We start from the raw sequence: 23150 nt of genomic DNA, 5'->3' as shown, positions 1-23150 counted from the left end.
AAATACCTTAAAACCTTCATAGAGATGAGCGTGGTGGCACACACCTTTAATCCCAGCACTTGGGAGGCAGAGGTAGGAGGACACTGTGATTTTGAGGCCACCCTGAGACTCCATAGTGAATTCCAGGTCAGCCTGGGCTAGAGTGAGACCCTATCTTGAAAAACCAAAAAAAAAAAAACAAAACAAAACAAAAAAAAACCAACTTCACAGACAAAGTAGTCCAATAAATGAAATGGCCATTATAATAGATAATTCAATCTTTCATTTTAAAATAATGTTAGAATGACTATGTTTATTCACACCTAAATTAATAAAAAACAAAATACATCACCTTACCCATGCACAGGTAATGATTAAAAAAAAAAAACAAGCAAATTTGGAGTATGGCCAAAATTCATTTTTCATCATTAGGATTTCTAATTATATAAATAAACTTTGACAACATGAAGCCTGTAAGTTGTGTTAGATTTGATTCACTTCTGAATCAGTTTTAAAGTAATTTACTATAAATACCAAATCAAAAGGCATCTTGAATCTCTAAAGCCAGTAAAGGTCTTATTAAATAACTTCATGAATCATATTATTAAACAGAAAAATGCTGGTGCCACACCTAAATATAAATGTACATATGGCTTTGTGTTTACCTGGTACTAGGCCGTTTTTGCAAGGCTTTATCCAGGATAAGGGATGGAGCACTCCTCCTCCTTTCTGCTAGTGTTTTCATTTTCTGTTGAGGAAAAAAATATCAAAATGAAGACCAGATGACTTGTAAGGTAATCAAATGTTGATTTTCAATCTGATTCAGCAAGTTTTGTATTGACTAATAAGGATCCTATAACTCATTATGGAGCTGAAACCATAAGATCTAAGATAGGAGAATACACATCAGAACACAGAAGAGGCAGCGTTTTTATGGTCACGCAATAAAGAAGGTGAAGGTTGATAAGAATATCTGGAAAACACCATTTTAACTGTAAGTCTTATTACATATTAGGTCCTAATGTTCAAGGCTAGACAGTAATTATCACATTCATATCCCAAAATGTCAAGGGCATACTTCTTTCTCTACTTCAACTAGGTGTCAATGGAAGAAAGGATTACAAGAGGTCAGGTACAAGAGAGGAAAACTAGTTAAAGCCAAGGCATAGTGACTAGAATCTTAATAAATGTTTAGTCAACCCTTAAATATTATTTTAAAATTAAATGTTGACACATTTGGGAATTTATTCTTCCAAGTAGACTTATTTACTGTGACTGAAAAAAAGATTTAAAAAATTATTCTTTACGTGATCAAGACAAAGTGGATACTTCAGGTACTTTATTTTCAATACTCAGAAATCTGTAGTAGATAAGGTCTGATCCAACTTGAGTTTTCCAGAGGATTACTATCTAAGTTTAAGATTAACCACTAAAATAGCTATAGATACTCACAAGGCCCGTTTCTAGATATTGATGAGTAAATTAAAAATAAAAGGCAACAATGATTAAAGTTCAGACCACACCAACATAGCCCTTCTTCCTGCTATATCCTCTCACCTGACCCTAGCCACAGGTCTTCCTCAGTGCCTAAGGGCTTGGGCCAGGTAAGCATGGGCTATGGATACTGCTCTAATTAAGAACCAAGTAAAACTAATGTTCTGGCTCAGTATCAATGACCCATTATATGAGTCATAAGAATACTAAACCACTTACTAGCTAGTAAAACCTAGGAGTTGAAGAACATCTAGATTCTAGTGGGTCACTGTACTTCTTTGGCATAATCCTAATCCCATAAATTATGTAATGTTTCTCTGACCTCTATCAGTATTGCCCTCTTTTCACTCACATGGTAACTATATGCCCACATCTCAACACAGCTGACATTAACAAAGGACAAGAAATATGTGAATTAAGAAACAGAGTATTAAATACCTCAATTGAGTGTTATTTACCATGACTCAGTTATATAGCCAAAGTTACATGTATAAAAATTTTCTGTATATATTTGGTACTTTACTTACATACAAATAGTACATAGTTGGCATCAGAATCTCAAGTCTAATCTTTCCAACTCTAAAGAGTCAATAACCTTGTTCATATAATAAAGCATTCAAGGTTTTTGTTTCCATTACTCACATCCCTCAGAAGCCCAGGAACCCACCATTCTGAGGCTACTGTGACTGAAGAGGTTGTAGGCAGAAAGGAAACTCGGAGACAAATATTTCTATTTTAAGGTATACCAATATCTTCCTACATTAACAGCCTCATGAAAGATGGGAATAATTTTACCAAGAAAGGGGACACTTTTCATATGTGTCAAGCTGGGTTTCAGATACTTTTTTTTTTTTTTTTTTTTTGCAGTATCCTATTTCTTTTTCAGGTCCAGCTTTGAGTTTTCTTTCTAATACCAATTCCCTTTATTTGGGAAACTTTTTTTTTTTACTTTGAAATATGAAATATATCAAATCTTGTTAAGTTTTACCTGAACCCCTTATTTTCTACCTGTCTTGACCTTGAGCATTTGCCTAATATGTCTTGGGTGGTATATTCCTGGGCTTCTATCACCAGCTTTCCTTCTGTTTCTTCCATCCCTGTGACATCACCACCAGCAGATCAAAGTCCTATAGAAGTGCTCTCTTTATAGATGCCTTTTAATTCTGAGCTCCTTGGCATTCAGCTTTATGAAGAATTTAGAACAGATTCAAAGGTTAGCCATAAAATTAATTAAAGTTTAGAAAAGAAAGTTTATGAAAAAACAGTGATATTCTTCATTTGGAAATAGCAATATTTTCTAAATTAATGCAGTACTACATAGGAAAATGAGTATCCACATGGAAGATGAGATATTAGAGAATGGGGATAGAGCTATAGAATTAAGAATCTAGGTTAACCTTCATGGTAGATATTCGAGAAAAGTTATGAACTTTTTATCATTCAATTTCAGAGAGCTTTGAAGTCCTCAAAAATAGATTACTTAAGAATTCATGAATTAAGAAAACTCATTATGTAGGAAAATCTGAGTGATAGGTGTTCAATATGAGAATGAATAATTAAGGAATGGTGATAAATATTCCTTTGTAAAGGTACTGTAAAAATAGGAATATTCATGGAAATGATATAGATCACTTGTATACACACTGATTAGACTGTGTTTCTGAATAATATAAAACTTTCAGATATATAAGGGGGCAAATATTGATTGCACCCACCTTAACCAGTTCATCTATATTAATGAGCAAGTGATAGATTTCGAGGAGAATACTATTTTTTTTTTTTCACATTTAAGGTCCTATCATTTGTACTCAGAATTACTTTACCTCTAATGAAAGCAGCAACTCAAGGCAATGCAATCACTGTTTCTGGCTTATACTGTTTACAAAATGAGAAAATTTGTACTACATAGTTTCTTAGGTCCTTTCTACTTCTGATATTTTTCCTGGATTAGTAATAAACATATACAGAATGCATTTAAGATTTAAAGGATTTTATGTTGTTTGTAATGAAAAATCTTAGGAGGAGCTGATACAACTGAAACATATAAATTTAAGAATTTATTCAAAATACACAGATCTCTCTTACTCATGGAACAAAGGTCCAATGATAAATTTAAAACAAGTTCACTGATCTTTACTCAAGCAAGAGGACTTTAAGTTTTACTTGGCTATAACACTATATAAAATAAAATACATTGAAAGAGATGATACTCTTGATTTCTCTACAGATTTATCAGAACAGGGGGAGCTTATGTTTAAACTACCACCTCAAATTTCTCTTCTGTGACAGGGTTAATTATGATTTTTTTTGCTTCATAGAAAAGAGGAGGCAAATTTCCAACAATGTGTATTTTTCCTTGTAGTTTAAAAATCACTATCCAGTGTGTAATTCCATTCTATTTTGCAGAATTCCAAAGTGTTTGTTGTTTATATCTAGATGGCATTGAAAGAAGTGTATGCCATTGGGGGACAAAATATTTTAAAAAGGTAATTCTTTTATAAAAATGAATAAACATAAGTTGGAGAGATGGTTCAGTGGTTAAGAACACTTCCTATACAAGAGTAAGGGCCAAAGCAACTATAGCTACTTGATATTCGACAAAGGCCCAAACAATATAGACTGGAAAAAAGATAGCATCTTCAACAAATGGTGCTGGACAAACTGGATAACCACATGCAGGAAACTAAAACTTGATCCACACATTTCACCATGCACAACACTCAAATCCAAATGGATCAAAGACCTCAACATAAGACCAGAAACTCGAAAACTACTGGAAAAAAATTTAGGAAGTACTTTCCATGATATAGGAATGGAAAAAGACTTCCTGAATAAAACCCCAGTGGCTCAAGTTCTTAAACAGTCACTCAATCATTGGGATCATATGAAGCTGAAGAGTTTCTTTACAGATAAGCATATAATAAGCAAAGCCAATAGAATACCCACAGAATGGGAGAAAATATTTGCAGGTTATCCAACTGATAGAGGCCTTATCTCTAGAATTTACAAAGAACTCAAAAGTCTAAACAATAAGAAGACAAATACCCAACTCACAAAATGGGGCACAGGTTAAACAGGCAATTCACAGAGGAAGAGATACAAATGCCAAACACACACCTAAGAAAATGTTCATCATCCCTAATCATCAGAGAAATGCAAATTAAAACAACTATGAGATTCCACCTTACCCCAGTAAGGATAGCCAACATCAAAAGGTCAAATGAAAATAAATGCTGGCGAGGATGTGGAGAAGCAGGGACACTCAATCACTGTTGGTGGGAATGCAGGACGGTACAACCACTTTGGAAAGCAATATGGAAACTCCTGAAAAAGCTGGCTATAGAAATACCAACAGACCCAGTTATACCATTACTGGGCATCTACCCTAAAACCTTCAAACCAAAAGCCAGAGAGATTTGCTCAACCATGTTTGTAGCAGCTCAATTCGTAATAGCTAAAAGCTGGAATCAACCCAGATGTCCATCATTAGAAGAATGGATAACAAAGATGTGGTATATCTACACAATGGAATTCTATACAGCAGTAAGAAAAAACGACATAAAGAAATTTGAGGAAAAATGGTTGAACCTGGAACAGATCATTCTCAGCGAACTTACCCAATCACAGAAAAAAAATCGACACATAGTCTCACTCATCTGCAACACCTAACCTGAATCTGCCCAAGATGCCTTACATACCCAGCAAGCACCTCATGGACTAGACAATAAGATGGATGGGAGGGCGGGGAGGGAATCAAAGGGTGGAAAACAGTAATCCGGACCCAAACGGCAATGGTACCATAAAATTCTACTTCCTAAAAGACAGACCAAATGGCTGAACCTTCACTAGACCCTTACAGGAAACACCGGAACCACAAGACACTGGAGAGGGTAGGATCAAAACTGACCTAAATCTCCTACATCTTCCCTCCCTCCCTCTCCCCCTCTCCCCTCTATCTCTCTCCTCTCTAACTCTTGTATATTAGTTATCTTTTTCCTCAATTTCTTAGTGGACACTGACCTGTAACCGCCACTTCCAGCTTGGGCCTACCATCCACAATAAGCTTTTGATCAGAGAAACCTACAAGGTTTCCCAAAACAATGACAGACTTCTGTCAGAGTACTTGATGACCCACCAAAGGCCAGTGGTAAGACCCTATTGCTGAAGACTCCATACACAGCTGACGCCTAAAATGGAATGACATGGCTGGAAGCTAGGAGAGAGTCAGTCCCCAGACAGTCAGCGTGTCTAGTGCCAGAAGGCGCTACGTAGGCGACTGGGGAAAATGACCAAGATCTGTCCAAGCAACACATTGTTTAACCTAATTAGCAGCAAATAACCGGATGTGATGCCCACACAAGTGCAATAGTGGTACACAGCCATGGTGAGGAATCAATTGCTCTTGATTTGGCTAACTGATCCACTCAGTGGTACTAGACCCTTAGCTGGAGCTGGGAAACAAGTCAGAACCATACCCAAACACAAGCCCACTCTACAATATCAAGCTACCATCAATCACGGGGTATAAGAGGGCCTAAACCTACCATACTGTCTATCAAAAAAGTAAGTGTTGGGCTGGAGAGATGGCTTAGCGGTCAAGCACTTGCCTGTGAAGCCTAAGGACCTCGGTTCGAGGCTCGGTTCCCCAGGTCCCACGTTAGCCAGATGCACAAGGGGGCGCATGCGTCTGGAGTTCGTTTGCAGAGGCTGGAAGCCCTGGCGCACCCATTCTCTCTCTCTCCCTCTATCTGTCTTTCTCTCTGTGTCTGTTGCTCTCAAATAAATAAATAAAAAATTTTAAAAAAAAAGTAAGTGTTATCTCAATTTTCTGGGTGCTAACTTACTCTCCGTTGGAGAATCTGCTTCTCTTTTCCAGATAGATGCAGATCCTAAGAAGAGAGCTGCCCCAACATACCTCAAAAGGGGCCCAACTGAAACTAAGGACAACTGGCGAAATAAGCAAGGGTGATGTTTTCCTGATGAACCAGATACCAGCACAAAGGGGAAGGAGACCAACACAGAGAAAAATCAACTCCTACCAAATCAGAGAGCCAGAGCCTCAGAGGCCCCCAACACCTCAGCACTGAAGCAGACCAAAAATGAACCCAACATGGCTCAGGGAAATTTTGCAGAAGAGGGGGCGGAAAGAATGTCAGAGTCACATGTTGGGTCATGATTTGCAGAGACATTTATCATACCAATAACTGGGGGCTAACTCCACAATGCACGACCCATTTTCATTAACAAGAAGGGTCTAATGGGAGGGGGTAGATCACAGATGAGCCTAAATAATGGTACCAAACTGCCTGTATTTACTGAAAAGAAAACTAATAAATTAAAAAAAAAAAAAAAAGAGTAAGGGCCAGTGGAAACCTGAGAGACTAGCCGAGTTGGAATCTCAGGACCCACATAAACAGTTGGGCATGACCATGTGCATCTGTAACCTCATTTTTGTGGGGAGCAGAAATGCAAGAATCAATTAAGCACAAAAAAGGACCAGCAAGCTACAGGATCAGTAAGAAACTCTGGGTCAAATAAAAATGGGTGGAAGAGCAATGGAGCCAGACACCAGCTTTCGCCACTCAGGGAATGAATACACCTTGCTCCAGAGTGAGGGCACGAGGTGCAGCATGAGCACGTTCCTGTGCATGCACCACATACATAAGCAAAAGCAATGGATAAACTACACATTAAGATACAAAAGATAAAAAAGCATCTGCATTAATATTATGGACATGATCTTGATATCATACCATCTACACTGTGTTAAGCAGCCCAAAATATAACACGAATTTTGTGTGCTAAAATTCAAATAAACAGGAAGTAATATGTCTACTTCACTGTAGAACCACTGAATTTAGTGGTTCTACAAAAGAGAATAGCAATCAAATTTTAAAAACTTTTTTTACAAATTATAACTTATTAGAAGTATAATGTGCACATTATAGAGACACTATATCTTTGATTGATTATGCTACCTTCTCTGAAGCTATATTTAATTGGTTGGTCAAAAGTCTATGGGTGTAGCTCAGTTGGTAGAGTACTTGCCTAGCACATACAGAGCCTTGTTGTGGATCCCCAACTCTTCATAAACTGGGTGGGGTGGCACACACCTGTAATTCCAGCACTTGTGAGGTAAAGGTTGGAGGCTCAGAAGTTGAGAATTATCATCAGCTATGTAAAACCCTGTCTCCCTCCTTCTCTCTCTCCCCTTCCCTCTCTCTCTCTCTCTCTCTCTCTTTCTCTCTCTTCCCCCCCCCCACACACGCTCACACACACTGCCCAAAAGTAAGTGGATAGAGGTCACAAATAAAGAGGAGAACCAAAAGCTTGTAATTTAGTTTATAGCTTATATTTCAAAGCATTGCCCACTAATCTGCAAGATGATTTCTACCTCAAACCACTTTTATGCAGTTGTATTTATTATACATGCAACTGTCTACATTTATATCTTACTTATCATACTTGCCTCAGTTAAGTGACTTTTTATTTATCTTCCTGTTGCTTTTTAGAAAATATGAACTTATCTCTTTTCCAAACTTCCCTTCCTCCATTAACAGTGATTTACTGTTATGTTGCATTGCAAAAGCTTAGTATAATGCCTGGCATACAGTATATACTCAAACAAAAGGAGTGTTAGAATTTTATTATTCACCACATCAAAACCACCATGCTTGTGGTGGTTGGAATGTGAATGTATGTCCCCCATAGCTTCAGGAATTTTTGGTTAAGATTGAACTTACAACTTGAGTCCCCAGTGGGTGGAGCCCTGCTAAGGAGGTTGCACTGGGGGCAGATCTTGTAGTCCAGCTCTGCTAGGTGTGTGAAGAGAAGCAATTTAAGCTCTGGCTGTTTGTTGGTGCCTCTCTGTTGTGCATCCATGAAAGTAAGCCAGCTTTTTCCACCATTGATGGTGTTTCCACTGGACTCTGTAAGCCTCAAATAAAACATTTACTCCCATACCCTGCTTCCAGTCAAGTGTTTTTATAAGCAATGAGAAAGTAACTCAACAAAAAAGTGGTACTGAGAGAGGAATTGCTGCTATGATGAACCTGACCATGTGGGCTTTGGTCTTTTGGAATTTGTATGCTAGAGTAATGTGGAAGGACTTGGTACTTTGGACTGGAGAAATCTTGTAGTGCTGTAAGCAGAGCTTGATGGATGATTCTACTGAAAGTCTGAAAATGTTAAATTCAGAGAGAATTATGGACTGTGAAGCCTTGGCTTATGAACTTTCAAAGGGGAAGGAAAGAATTTTGAGGGAAATGGGCTACTGGTTAAAGGCTGGTTTCATTCTTCCACCCATTCTCTGAGAGTTTGATCAAGGTTTAATTTAGAATGAATGGACTGGTAGGCTTGGCAGAATGTACATAATTGAAAGATATGAAAAATGCAAGTTTTGATTTTATGGGACTCACAGTTAAGAGACAGTCTTAATTCTCAGAAAAGACTTGGAACTTTTGAACAATGTTAAAGTTGGTAAAGACTATGAGGAACTCTGAAGTTGGAGAGAATACAATTTACATTGTGAGATCATCGTGAGTCTGGGGGACAAGGGACAGAATTTAGTGGTTTGAATGTGCCTCAGGAATTTCTGATTAAGATTAAGTTTGCAACATTAGTCTCCAGTGGGAAGAGCCCTGCTGGGATGAGGTGTCACTAAGGGAAGATCTTATAGTCTAGCCCCACTAGGTGTGTGGCCAGAAGCAGTTTGAGCTCTTAGTGATTCATGTTTGCTAGCTGTTTGGTGGTGTCTCCCTGTAATGCATCTATGGAAGTGAGCCAACTTCTGCTTTCCCTGAATTCTATAAGCCTGAAATAAAGCCTTTCCTACTATAAGCTGCTTCTGCTTGGGTGTTTTTCAACATTGAGAAAGTAATTGCAACAATGCTGAAACCCACATGTAGAAAGACAAAGAACAAGCATGGTCTTCATACATGCAATCTCATCTGAGAATTGAAGGCAAGAAAGGAAAGGGAGGAAGGAATTTTGCCTTTAAGAACCCTTCTTGGATATTGTTTGGAAATGCAGGTATCTTCTAGGGAACTGGATAGTCAGGAACAAACCTGTGTAAACTGCATTCTAAACACACAGTAACATCACTTTGTGGTACTTAGTAAATGTCTGACTGATGATATAGTAAAGGTTAATTACTTGTTACCAACTGGATAATTGTACTTACAGGAATAGAATTGGGCTTCTAACCCATACCATGTATGCAAATTAACTTAAACCTGACTAAAGACATAAGAGTTAAAACTATAAAAATCTTACTAAAATACTGGCTATTATGGATAAAACAATCAATGATTTCTATTCATTAAACCCAAAGCACAGGCAACAACAGCAAATATAGACAAATTGGACACTGTTAAGATTGAAAACTTATATACTTGAAAAGACACTTTAAAGAAAGTGAAAGGATAGCTCACACAATGAAAAGAAATGCAAATCATGTATCTGATGAGTCACTTTAATGTAGAATATGTAAAGTTCTATTATATCTCAATAATAGGGGCAAATTACCCAATTAAAAAACAGGTGAAAGATCTGAATATCCATTTCTCCAAAGAAGACACATAAACAGCCCATGAAAAATACTGTTCAAGGGCTGGAAAGATGGCTTAGCAGCTCAGGTGCTTGGCTCCAGGTCCCACATAGCCAGACACACAGTGATGCAAGCACACAATGTTGCACAGGTGCCAAAGGGGCACACATGTCTGAAGTTTATTTGCAGTGGCTTTCTCCCCACCCCCTCAAAAACACAATTGTTCAACATTAATAGTCATTGGGGAAATTGAAATAAAAGTCTAATGTGCACTACTTCACACACAAGAAAAATAATTTACTGGTAAAGACGTGGAGAAATTGAATTTTTGTATGCTAATGTCAATTCTATGTTAGTACAGCTACTATAAAAAACATTTAGAAGATCCAAAATGATTAAACATAGCATTTCTACACGTATGATCCTGTAATTCCACACCTAGGTCTACACTCAAGAGAAATAAAAACATATATCTACATAAAAACTTACACACATGGTCGGGGTAGTGGCACACACCTTTAACCCCAGCACTCAGGAGGCTAAGGTAGGGGGATCATCCTGACTTCAAGGCTAGCCTGGTCTAAAATGAGACCTGCCTTCAAAAAACTGAATATTCATAGCAATATTATCCATAATATTAACGCATGGAAACAACACTAAAGTATGCTGAAAGGAAGATAAATAAGTAAAATGTGGTCTATCTTTACATTAAATATTACTTGGTAATAAAAGAAATGAAACTCTAGTATATGCAATGACAAAATTGAACCCTGAAAACATTATGCTAATTCAGATAAAACAGTCACAAAAGACCAGATGCCATATGATTTCATTTATATAAGATGTCCAGAATAAGTGAATGTATAAAGATTTAATATAGATTCGTACTTGTCCAGAGTTTGGGGAGATTTGAGAATTGAGAGATGACTAAGAGGTGTGGTGCTCCTTTATGAGGTAATAAAAATGCTCTAAAACTACTTAATTGTGGCAATGGATGCACAATTCCATAAGTAATCTTAAAGTCAATAAATTATGCATGATAAATGAGTGAATTATAAGGTATTTTAGTCTGTTAAAAACAAGAACAAAACAAAATATTAACTACCTGACTGCTAAACCAGGCTCTATCTCAGAACACTGGTTCATCTTTTTGTAACAATTATTTGAAGTAAATATATAAAAAATGTAAAACTGCTGATATGATTTTTGTACAAAATGTTTAATCATTTTTTACTTACATGCCTCAGAGATTTGAGGAATTGGCTCACCTGCCCATTATGGTTTTCCACTATCTCTCCCCTACTTCTCCCGGACCCTGTTTAGGATTTCATATAATAGATCATCAAGGACTATGTATTGAGTTAATGAATTAATGTCATTTAATATAAGGTTTCTTTTTAACAAATGAAACTTATGTAGGGAAATATGAACCGATAACTAATTTTCAAATCTCTGCATTTTTATTTTAGTAACTCACAAAATACTTTTATAAAAACGTTCATTAAGACTCATTATAATTTAATTTCATGTCAACTAAGAGATACAGCATTGTCTTGTTCAGCTTTCAAGTCTGTATATGGTCATTTTTAGCTATCATAACAATTAAAGGAAAATAAAGTATATCTAAAGAAAGCAACATGATGAAAGACAGGGAATGCAATTTTTCACAGTTTGTTTTGAAATAAAATCCAATCATTTCAATCAAATTTTACTGAAATGGTACTAAAGTCACTTTAAAGCCTTTAATGTTAATAAGCACAGTACTAAGATATGAACTTTGACGAAAGATTTTAAAGAACTATAGATGTTCAAGGCTAAAAAAAATACTTAAATTTACAAAGTGGCTTCTTTAAGTCTTATTTGTTTTTTTTTTTGTGGCTAGTCTGTGCAACCTAGTGACCAGTAAACCATTTGTCTTCCCTGCATGCCTCAAGTATTTATTTGTGGGGACAAGCTCAAGCCACTGAACAATTATAGCTCAAAATATTGGCTCTGTAAGAGAAAAAGAATTATTTTTAACTTTGCACCTTGCTTCTGGTTCTGATTACCACAAGATTTCCACCACAGGGTAAGCTGAAGCTTCCCTCTATTGTCAGTTTGGCCTATGATAAGTATAATCTGTTCACTCTCAAAGTTCCATCCAGATCATTTTGAACATTTAATTAAAATAAGTGTTAGCCGGGTGTGCTAGTACACGCCTTTAATCCCAGCACTTGGGAGGCAGAGGTAGGAGGATTGCCATGAGTTCAAAGCCACTCTGAGATTACATTGTGAATTCCAGATCAACCTGAGCTAGAGTGAGACCCTATCTCGGAAAACTAAATATAAATAAATAAATAAATAAAAATAAAAATAATAAAATAAAAATAAAAACAAATATCATTACAGTACATACTACAATGAACAGATTAAAATTCTTTCCAAGCTTTAGAAACATTTTTATGTGTGGCTCTTTCCTCTTTCCATGAGATAAGTACAAACTGATAACAACAAACATAAGAATCTATATAATGTCATAGAATGGGCCCTGAGGCTAGCAGATAATGGACCTTAAGTATGGGGCCTGGTTCTAGGTGTAATTCCTCAGATTCTCTTTAAAATGGAGGTACCTGCTCTGCCCACCACAAAGGAAAACATACATAGCAAATGCTTCTGAAGTAAAATGCACTGTGATAATGGAACATGCCTATAAGATTTAAAGTTCTATGTGTGAATAAATACACGCTATTAGAATTTACCTTGTGAATGAATGTATCTTTGTTCCTCTGCCTCCAACCTAATCCCTTAGGGAACCTGGACTATCATTATGATGGGCCTGGCTGGATTACCTTCTTTAGCAAATTCACCTGTCAGCCTATGGTCATGAGTCTCTCTCAGCAGAACTTAAATCCATAGGCTTAATCTCAATGCTCTCTGCCTAAGAATGCCTTACCACCTTGGTTTTTCACATAGTGGCCCACACAAAATGGTATTATTTGTACAATCATGGCACACTCTGATATACACAGGACACCACCTGTCTGAGAGCCAAGGGGTTGAAGAATGAGATATACGGTGATGACTGGGAAGTGGCACCTTACAGTAGTCTTTCATTTCCTACATGCAGAGGGAAAGGGTATTCTGGTCAAATCCAAAGGAAATACAGATTAAAACTTCCAAAGAAGGGCTGGAGAGGTTGCCTAGCAGTTAAAGCACTTGCCTGCAAAGCCTAACAACTGGGTTTGATTTGCCAGTACCCAGATAAACCAGATGCATTGGTGTATACACATGGAGTGGAGTTTATTTGCACAGGCTGGAGACCCTGGCATGCCATTTCTTCCCTCTCCTCTTTCCCTCCTTCCCTCCCTTTCTTCTGTGGGTCTCTATCTCTATTCTCTCTCTGATTGCAAATAAATATAAATAAAAATATTTTTAAAGGTCCAAAGGTTATCAAATGAGGACAAAAGACAGATCCAGGTCTATAGCTAACCCTAGTAACAGTCACCATTAAAGGTAACATTCAAAGGAACTAAAGAGGTAGAAGAGAGAATATATGCAGTTTCCTTAGTATAGATCATGTCCCTGGGAAATAAAGAAAGTAAAAGGCTATCAAGAAGTTGGGTTTTCCAGATCACTGACATGGGAGCTAATGTGGTTACAGAGACATTCCATTTGAAGAGCCCACACACAAGCACCCAGACAGCTCAAAACAGGTTTTACATTTCAGTTGTGCCATGTGACTGTCAAAATTAGGTGTCTGTCAAAATTAGGTCAAGGCTGCTCAGCACACTACTGACACACAGTGCTGATGGGGCTACTTCTTTTGCTTGCTGGATGAGTCTAACTTAAACTTTTCCTAAAGAAAGTATGACAAAATGTAAGCAGGGCTGTATTGCCTACAAGCTGCATTACGAGTGGACAACAGAAGACAGTTATCCTTGATCCTTTACTTGCCTCCCTCATTGTGGCACACAAGAGCAGACAAGAAAGACTAACCCCAACTTAGTTTGTTTCAGACAGCTGTCATAATTACTACTTCCATATATAGCCTCTCTCTCTGCATGGTTCTTGTACACATCAGGACCTATAGAATTCTATAATCTTGAACACTTGAGATACCAACAGAAATAACAGGAAAACAAATGTTTTCTCCAGTCTATGGAAATACAGAAGTACATTTCATGAAACTCTATTGAATCACAAAAATAATATACATATGCCCTTAAAGCACTATATGCATCACATGTGTATGTATACACACATATATAACTTTGACATTACACAGATCTTTTTTGTAATACTTCATAGTGTATAACATATTTTTATGGCAACCAAAGTATGTTACATGCTTTTGGTAAGTTATGTGTGGTACTATAAGACAAAATGTTTCCACCTTTTGTCTTACTGACTTTTCACCAAATTATAACCTGGAAGAATACTGAACTCATGGGAAAGAATTACTGCATGACAATCTTCATTTCTGAATTAATAACAACAGCTGCACAAGCTATTTAGGTATCTGTGGTTTGTGAGTTTTCAGTCTGTGATTTATAGCTGCCTGTTTTAGCCTCAAATTAATATTAAAATTAAATACCTTTTAGACAAATCCATAAAGATAAAATACTGCACCAAACCACCATTTATTCACTTTTAACACATGAGCTTTACCTTGACAAGGGTAACTTTTCTTCTTGCCATTTTAAAATGGATTATTGTGCTCTTATTTTAAGAATAACTCTGGACATGAATGTTTTTCTTTTCCTCAGCAGAATTATGATGGACAGGAGTCAATGCACCCACATACAACTTTGAAATATAATCCTGAATATGAGTATATATTAAGCTTTCCAAGAGTAGGCAAGGTTGGGCATTGGCTCAGAAATCAGGCCTGGCTCAAGTGCCCCTTAAATATGCTTGCTTTCTTTCATAAACAGCAAAAACTGAAAACATAAAGGCATAAAAATCCAGAAAGGTACCAAAGCAGTGATAGCTTCACTGACTGTCACTATTAGTCAATGTTTACCTAACATTTACCTAGTAGCTACAGTGAATTTAACAAAAGAATCTTATGGCGGAGGAAAGATGGATCAGCGTTTTAGGTGCTTGCTGGCAGTCTAAAGGTCCATGTTTGATTCCCCAGTACCCACATAAAGCCAGATGCACAGAGTGTTGCAAGCATCTGGAGTTCATTTGGAGTAGCAGGAAGTTCTGGTGCACCCCTTCTATCTCTGCCCACCTTTCTGTCTTTGCTTCTCAAGCCAAAGGGGTGGCTGTGTGTGTGTGTGTGTGTGTACACATGTACATACCTGGTGTTTCAGAATTCGTTTTGTGACTAATAGCAGAGATGGCTCAGTAGGAAGTAGGATATAGCTTAACTATGAGCATGGCTTTTCTTAGCATTAAAGAATAACATAAAATTTATTATTTTATTGTATTTATTTACAAGCATGAGAAAGGCAAGGAAGAAGGAAGATGAAAGAGAGAGAATGAAGGAGAATGAATGCCAGGGTTTCTTGCCAATGCAAAGGAACTCCAGACTTCTGTGCTACTTTGTGCAACTGATTTTATGTCAGTACTAGGGACATCAACTGAGCTGACAGGCTTTCGCCTTTAACCTCTGAGCCATCTCCCCAGCCTCAAGGTTATTATTAAGATGTTGCATTCAAGGCCCAGTACTAGACATACTAGACTTGGTCAAAGACAACCCTTAAGGAGGAAGTTGTGCCATGAGGTGTTAAAAAACAGATTTAGACTTAGAGAATGCACAACACAAAGACAGGATGGTGTTTATAACAGCAACTTCCGTATTTTAAATTACCAAAGCTATTTCAAACAAAATTTTCTCTGGACTGGCTATAAGCCTCTCTTCCTTACCCCAGCACTCACCTAGTTAAACACTTTTTAGCTATTAAGTGAAGTCAAAAGGTCAGTGTGTTTGAATCTGACACAAGTCACCCTAGAACTGAAGTAATTTTAATACATGCTTTGACTGTACCAAAACTGTATAGTACAAATATGGATATCTCCAAGAATGTATTATTCCAGTAGAATTTAAAATACTGTCTATATGCTAATACTATCTATCAGAGTCCCATTTCTAAGGGTCACTGCACAATTATTGGATATTCTCTTGTAGCATCTCAGTGATAGAAAATCTTATTCTTCTCATAGTGAATTTGATTTTTCTTTTAGAAATAATCAAATACCATAAACAGCAAAGGTAAGTCATCCAAGTAAACAGCTCTACCTGAGGTTAAAATAATAAATGTAACTAGAAAGTAAAGAGTCTAATTTTTTATAGAGCCCCTATACACTCATTCCTCAAACTGAGGACCTTTGAACTTAATGCTACTCTTACTTTCTGAAATCTTTTTACAGCCTGATCTTTTTCATCTATGAAAGAGTTAAGGATCACTTTCAAAAAGTCCATCCTGAAAAGCCTACTACTGAGTGGTCTAGCTTAACATCCATATTGATCCATATAAGGGTCATGCTTGTTTCTTTAATAACATGACTATTTATTAAAATTTTCCACTGTTTTTGCCTCTTCCTCTGGACCAAAAAAGAGAGATTTTATTCTTTGAAAGATTATAAATAAAGGTTACAGACAGAAAACACAATTTGCAAATGACATCTGATAAAGGATTTGAATTCAGAATACATAAATTACTCTCAAAATTCAATAATAAAGAACTATAACAATCCATTGAAAACTAGATACAATATTTAAGTACACATTCCCCTAAAGATAATATAATAGATTACAAGCACATGAAAAACTGTGCAGTCATCAAGGATGTACAAACACAAACCACTAGAATTTATAAACAAAAGGGCAGACCACAAAAAGTGTTGGCAAAAATTTGGAGAAATTGGATTTTCAAATATTGCTAGTGGAAATGGAAAATCACCTTGGGAAAAGAACTGAACAGTTCTTTTAAAAGTTAAGTATATGGACTGGAGAGATGGTTTAGCAGTTAAGCGCTTGTCTGTGAAGCCTAAGGACCCCGGTTCGAGGCTCGATTCCCCAGGACCCACGTTAGCCAGATGCACAAGGGGGCGCACACGTCTGGAATTCGTCTGCAGTGGCTGGAGGCCCTGGCACACCCATTCTCTCTCTCTCTCTGCCTCTTTCTCTTGTCTGTCGCTCTCAAATAAATAAATAAAAATAAACCAAAAAAATAAAATAAAAATAGAAAAGTTAAGTATACACCTAATTATGACCAAGTCATTCAATGCCCAAAAGACTGCAGTCTTGTGTTTGCAAACTTGTGTATGCTAAACATTTTACAAATGAAAAGTACCAACACAAACATAGAGGTCAAAAATGGTATCAAGCAAACTAAAGCATACAAAACATGATATAAAACATGAGTTCACTTAAGTTCTTGAAAAATATGAACCTATAATAACATAAAACAGGCAGGTGATTGCTTGAGAAAGTAGAAGTTTCATAGGCAGGTACATCCTTATAACAAACGTTCAGAATTACAAATCTTAGGTTTGTGTAATTATTTTTTATCATACTTCCTCGATGAAGCTGTTAAAATACTCAGTTTTTCACTTGCAGTAGTAGCCACATTTTAAGACCTCAAAAGACATGTTGCTAATGGCTACTGAACTAGACACTATATCACCAAGTCCACTCAGCACCACTGCTGTGGACTATGGTTCAAAACACTGTTATTTATTTATATAATCTACTGCATTTTTAAAAGTATTATTTTTACAGGCAGAAAGAGGGAAAGGGAGGGAGGGAAGGGGGGAGAGAGAGAGAGAGGGAGGTAGAGAGGGAAGAAGGGAGGAAGAGAGAGAGAATGACTATGGGCACATCTGGGTCTCTAGCCACTGCATAGAAACTCTAGATTCATGTACTACCTGTGCATCTGGCTTATGTGGATCCTAAGGAATAGAACCTGGAGAGATGGTGTGGTGGTTTGATTCAGGTGTCCCTGATAAACTTAGGTGTGCTGGAGGCTAGTCTCCCCAGCTGATGGCAATTTGGAAATTAAAGCCTGTTGGAGGCAGTGTACTGTTGGAAGTGGGCTTATGGGTGTTAACAGCTATAGCTTCCTCTTGCCAGTGTTTGGCACACTCTCCTGTTGCTGTTTGCCATCTGATGTTGGTCAGGTAATGTTGTCCACCTTCTGCTCATGCCATTGTTTTCCCCTGCCATCATGGAGCTTCCTCTCAAGTCTGTTAGCCAAAATAAACCCCCTTTTCCCACAAGCCGCTCTTGGTTGGGTGTTTTCTGCCAACAATATGAACCTGACTATAACAGATTGCTTAGTGGTTAAGGGGCTTGCCTGTAAAGCTTACTGCATTTTTTAATAAATAAAGTTTAGTTGGAACATAGCTGAGTACATTCACTTACATATTGTTTATGTGCCTTAGGTACTATAACAGAAGAGGTAAAGACCTGCAACAGAGACCATACTGCCTGCAGAACAAAAATATTTACTATCTGGTTCTTTAAAAGGTTTATTGGTCCTTTTCTAAACTATAAATTCTGAGTACAGGGGCCATATCAGTCCAGTTCTTTGCTCTACATACCTTGACCAGTGCTTATGAAATAGTTAATACATAACAGGCACCACTGTGGTACTGAAAAGTCAGCTGAGAACATATCCATTGTCATAGTTTTCATAAATCTTGCAAGGGATTCAGGTAACTGATAAGAAACAATAAGAAAATATTAGGCAAAGTACAATGTTAGAATTATAATAAAGCATAAGGCTCAGAGCATGAATGAAGAGTGACTTCCTTTTCCTAGTAAGGCCAAGCCTCTGTGAGGATCTAAGATACTATATGGAAAAAAAAAAAACAAAAAACTGGAGCAAGTACAGAGAATGACAACACTGAGGCCTCAAAATAGGAATGAAAAAAAGGCCCACATGGCTTGAGGAACATCCAAGCAACAGTGGGGTGGGAAGTGGGGCAAGAGAGATATGTTGGAGAAGACGGGAACAAGGATTTTATTATAAATGTGATAGAAAGCCCCTTCAGAATGGTAAGCAGGCAGGTAACATGAGCAATTCACTTTTTTTTTTTTTTTTTTTTAAACAAAGATCACTGGTTCTGCAAAAGGAGATCGAGTCACTGAAGGATGAGAAAGGGTAAGACAGAATTTCTGCACAGGTACAATAAGAGATGGTGGTGGCTTGGTCTGGACTGCAGTGACAGCAGTGGAGATGGAGTGGAGAAATTCAAGACACTAAGGAGATATAGCAGCTGTTCTGATGGATTGTTTGCTCCAAGTGAGGAAAGGAGTTGAAACTCAATCCTAGATTTTCACTTGAACAACTGAAACTCATTGTTTTGAATTATAGAGGTAGGAAAATTCACAGTAAGTGCTAACACTGATGTGCCTATGATATGCCATTATGTACTCAATTTCACATTTTTTTCCCCAACAATCTCAATTGGAAAGTTAAGCAATAGAATGGCAATGTTGCCCACTATGTTTTCTAATGAAGAACACCATCTTTGAGCTGGGCTGTGATGAGTCGTCAAGTGCATAGGAGAAAGGACAAATACCACTTGACAAATGATGGAGCAATTCTGTAATGCTTCCTCCCTTTATCAGCAGGCTTAATCAGCGAGGGGGTGGGGCACACTTCAAGAAAAACATATCACTGATGTTTTCCCAATTCTTTTTTTTAAAGGAGTTATTTAATATTTATTTGAGTGAGAGAGAGATGCATAGTGTGGCAGAGAGAGACAGAATGGGTGCACTACTGCAAACGAACTCCAGATACATGCACCACCATGTGCATCTGGCTTACGTGGGTTCTAGGGAGTCAAACAAGGGTCCTTAGGCTTTGCATGCAAGCATTTCCAGTCCCTCAATTCTTTTTATTTATTTATTTATTTATTTGAGAACGACAGACACAGAGAGAAAGACAGATAGAGGGAGAGAGAGAGAATGGGCGCGCCAGGGCTTCCAGCCTCTGCAAACGAACTCCAGACGCGTGCGCCCCCTTGTGCATCTGGCTAACGTGGGACCTGGGGAACCGAGCCTCGAACCGGGGTCCTTAGGCTTCATAGGCAAGCGCTTAACCGCTAGGCCATCTCTCCAGCCCCCCCTCAATTCTTTTAAGTTTACCAAAATAGAAAATGCTTTATATCTCTACCAATTACTTAATGTTCATTCACCATACTAACTGTACCACTAACCTAGTGATTTCACCTTTTATTTGGAAAGATCTGATGACAGACACACACACTGTCCACTGATGAAGGAGGAAGAAAAGGAACAAGGACAAACAGCAGCTGCCAAAGGCTGAGCTGGCAGGACAGCCCATACATCAAGTCCACAGACAGCCCTGGGTGGCTCTGCTTCACAGTGAAGGTTCTGGAAATCTCCCACACATTTCCATACCTGGCACACCCATCTCACCTCTCTTTCATCTGGCCCTAGTGTGAAAATTTATGAAAGGCCCTAAAATCCCCGACAAGCAGGGAATCCTGTGTAGCCCCTTGAGTTTCTATTTGTAGCAATGCAGTGCCTTGTAGATCTCTACAGGAAGAGCCAAGATGTTGATTCCTTTCATTGCAACTTACTCCCAGAAAAGCTCCAAAGGAACCACAAGGAACAAAAATGGCCAGGTTTCTGTGCTTGAAGGCAGGCAGAAGAGGCAGACAGGGCTTAAGCACATCCCAATCAGTTCCTGCCAGAGGCCACCAGCCGAGCAAGGCAGCTCAAGTCCACGTGCACTTGCTCAGGGAACTGTTCCAGAGACACCCCACCTCCATCAAAACCCTCCCTGCGCACCGCCGCCGCATTATCGGAAGCGGACGCTACAAGTTGTTGCCAGTTATCGGTCCTCCAGCCTTGACAAGGAACAAGGGCGCCGCCCCCACGCTCGCCCACGGTCGCCTCTCCAGCCCCGCGCTGGTCCCCAGGAGCTGAGACCAGCAGTGAACCAAGCGTGGCCCTCCCCCTCACCAGCCACGATTCTCCCAAAGACAAACCCACCTGCCTAGCTCTAGGCCCAAACGAACCTCCATGTTCCGAGGTGTGGACCTAGACATCCGCCCTTCTCAATGGGCTCTTCACCTTCGACCCCCACCCCATGCATCCCACTGGCATGCAGGGCACCTGGACCCCGCAGCTGCCGCGGAGCCCGGCCCCACCCGCGCGCCCAGGTGAGGGAGTGGGGCCCGCGGGCGCAGCAGCTCGGCCTCCTACCTTCACGTTCGCCCGCGGACGCCGCCCAGCGCGGTGCCTGCGGGGCTGACCTCGTCAAGGACACCCACAGCGCGGGGGCCGCGGAGAGGCGAGCCCCCAGCACCCCAACCCAGGACCGCCCTCCCGGACCCACAGAAGCCCGCTGCGGATGTGGCGCGGATGGAGACGGAGCAGAGCGAGGCTGCGGGGTCAGCTGAGAGAGCGGTTCACACCCGACACCAGCAACTGGCCGGGTGGCTCAGTGGGCGTGCGGGGTGACCCGCGGGCAGCGCGCCGGGACAGGCGGGGAACCCTGTGGGACGGCGCCCCGGGGGGACCACCACCGTTACATCCCCGGCGCCACGATGGGCTCGCGGGGCCTGACCGAGGGAGGGCTGGCGCGCGCGGCGTGGGGGCTGCGGCGTGGGGGCTCGAGGCAACAGGGGTCTCTCTGAGCCCAGCGTCCTCACCTTCTTGGTGCCCGAGCCTCCGGCGATCCGAGACATTCCCGTCAGGGATGCCGAGCGCCCCGGCTGTCCCCCTAGAGCATCCTGTTGGGGCGACATCGCTTCCATGAAGAAAACCTGCGCGTCAATCCCAGCCCAGGAAGGAGGCTTAGGCGCGCATGACGGCGGGGCGAGGACCGAGCGACCCTCGAGGCCCCGGGCCGCCGCGCTCAGGGAGCACGCCGCGCTCCGCGAGCGGCCGGCGCGCCTCCCGTCGGGGCCATGCACCGCCGCCGCGCCTGCCTGGAGCTGCGCCGCGCTCCGCGGCCCGAGGCGAATACCGCGGCGACCGCCCGCGCGCCTGGCCGTCCGCGCCACGGCCCGCCCAGCCTCAGGGCCCGCCCCTCGGCGCGGGGCGCCACCGCGGGCCCGCCCCCCGCCGCCCTCCGCCGGCCGCGCGGTTAGCGGCCTTTCTGCACATAGACGCCGAGAGCTCCTGGCGGCCCACTGACCTCGGTCCGCTACTCGGAGCGCGCTCTGTCCGTGGGAGCTCGCCCACCGGCCCTGGTCACACACTGGGGACCTCAGCGCGCACGGACACGCGCCCGCCCGCGGGAAAGGCGCCGCTGTAGCCCACGCGGAGGAGTTGCAGTGATTCCGGCCTCGCTTCCAGCCCACAGCGGAGGGGAGCCCCCACCCCCACGGCCCGCCCGAGGCCCGGAGGTGGGGGATGCAGTTGGACGTCACCGCGTACCGCTCGGGTACAAATTTGGAAGCCGCATAGCATCGCTTGACCTCTAGGGCGATCTCTGAGCGCTTAAGCTGGCCCGTCCGGGTGACCCCCGCCGTCAGCACCCCAGCACGTTTGCGCCCGCGGTTCTCGCTCTCTGCAGGCTGCAGGGGACTCGGGGCATTCAGAACGCGAAAGCGCAATTCAAAGGAAAACGCAGGCACAGAGGACTCTGAAATTTGGCTTAGCTACCTAGAAGGCGACAATATGTGGAAGCGTTTATCAGATATCTGCCCTGAGAGCATAACTTCCTGCCAGCTCAAATCGTGGCGTTCTTTTAAGGCCAAGGAATAATCAGAGGGAGGGGATTTGGAGCCGACCCTGGATGAGTTGGGGAGTGCTTGAGCTTTGCAATACTGGTTTGCTGGTGTGAATGATTCGGTAGGTGGCATTCTTCCCTTGGAATCAGGACGGAGGAAAACTAGGCAGCCGATTACTGGACACCATTCCGTGATACTAGGTTGTTTTGTTTTTGTGAGAAAAAATAAAAGAAAGTGAGGTTCCTGCCAGGTTCCACTGTCATTGGGGTAGGTTATAGAAGAATAGAACTCTGGGGGCTCTGTTCCAAGTGGGGATGCTGTCCAAAGCACACCCCACCCCCTATACCAACAACCCAAACCCCAGAATTTGTTGTGGAAATAATCGTGAGATAATGTTCCAGCTCATTTCAAGCTATGTCCACAGAAATTTAATAAATCTTACATAAATAATTGTATTTACATCTAGATGATGTAACAACCAAGG

The 23150-nt window shown here is 40.6% G+C and overlaps 1 protein-coding gene across 2 annotated transcripts in view; it reads right to left on the bottom strand.

Moving 5' to 3' along the window:
* Positions 1-21824, bottom strand: part of Arhgap20 (Rho GTPase activating protein 20) — a 99065-nt gene extending 77241 nt beyond the window's left edge. For both annotated transcript variants that reach the window (XM_004666431.3, XM_045145214.1), the window contains exons 1-2: positions 21641-21824; positions 645-727 (exon numbers count right to left, since the gene is read on the bottom strand). In XM_004666431.3, coding sequence (XP_004666488.3) covers positions 645-727; positions 21641-21745 — 188 coding nt within the window. In that variant the 5' untranslated portion in view covers positions 21746-21824. The remainder of the gene's footprint in view (positions 1-644; positions 728-21640) is intronic.
* Between the last annotated feature and the right edge of the window lie 1326 nt (positions 21825-23150).

The sequence above is a fragment of the Jaculus jaculus genome, chromosome 3 (assembly GCF_020740685.1).
Source record: "Jaculus jaculus isolate mJacJac1 chromosome 3, mJacJac1.mat.Y.cur, whole genome shotgun sequence".
NCBI classification, from domain to species: Eukaryota; Metazoa; Chordata; class Mammalia; order Rodentia; family Dipodidae; genus Jaculus; species Jaculus jaculus.
Note: the sequence above shows the minus strand (reverse complement) of the source record. Positions and strands in the feature narration are given on the sequence as shown.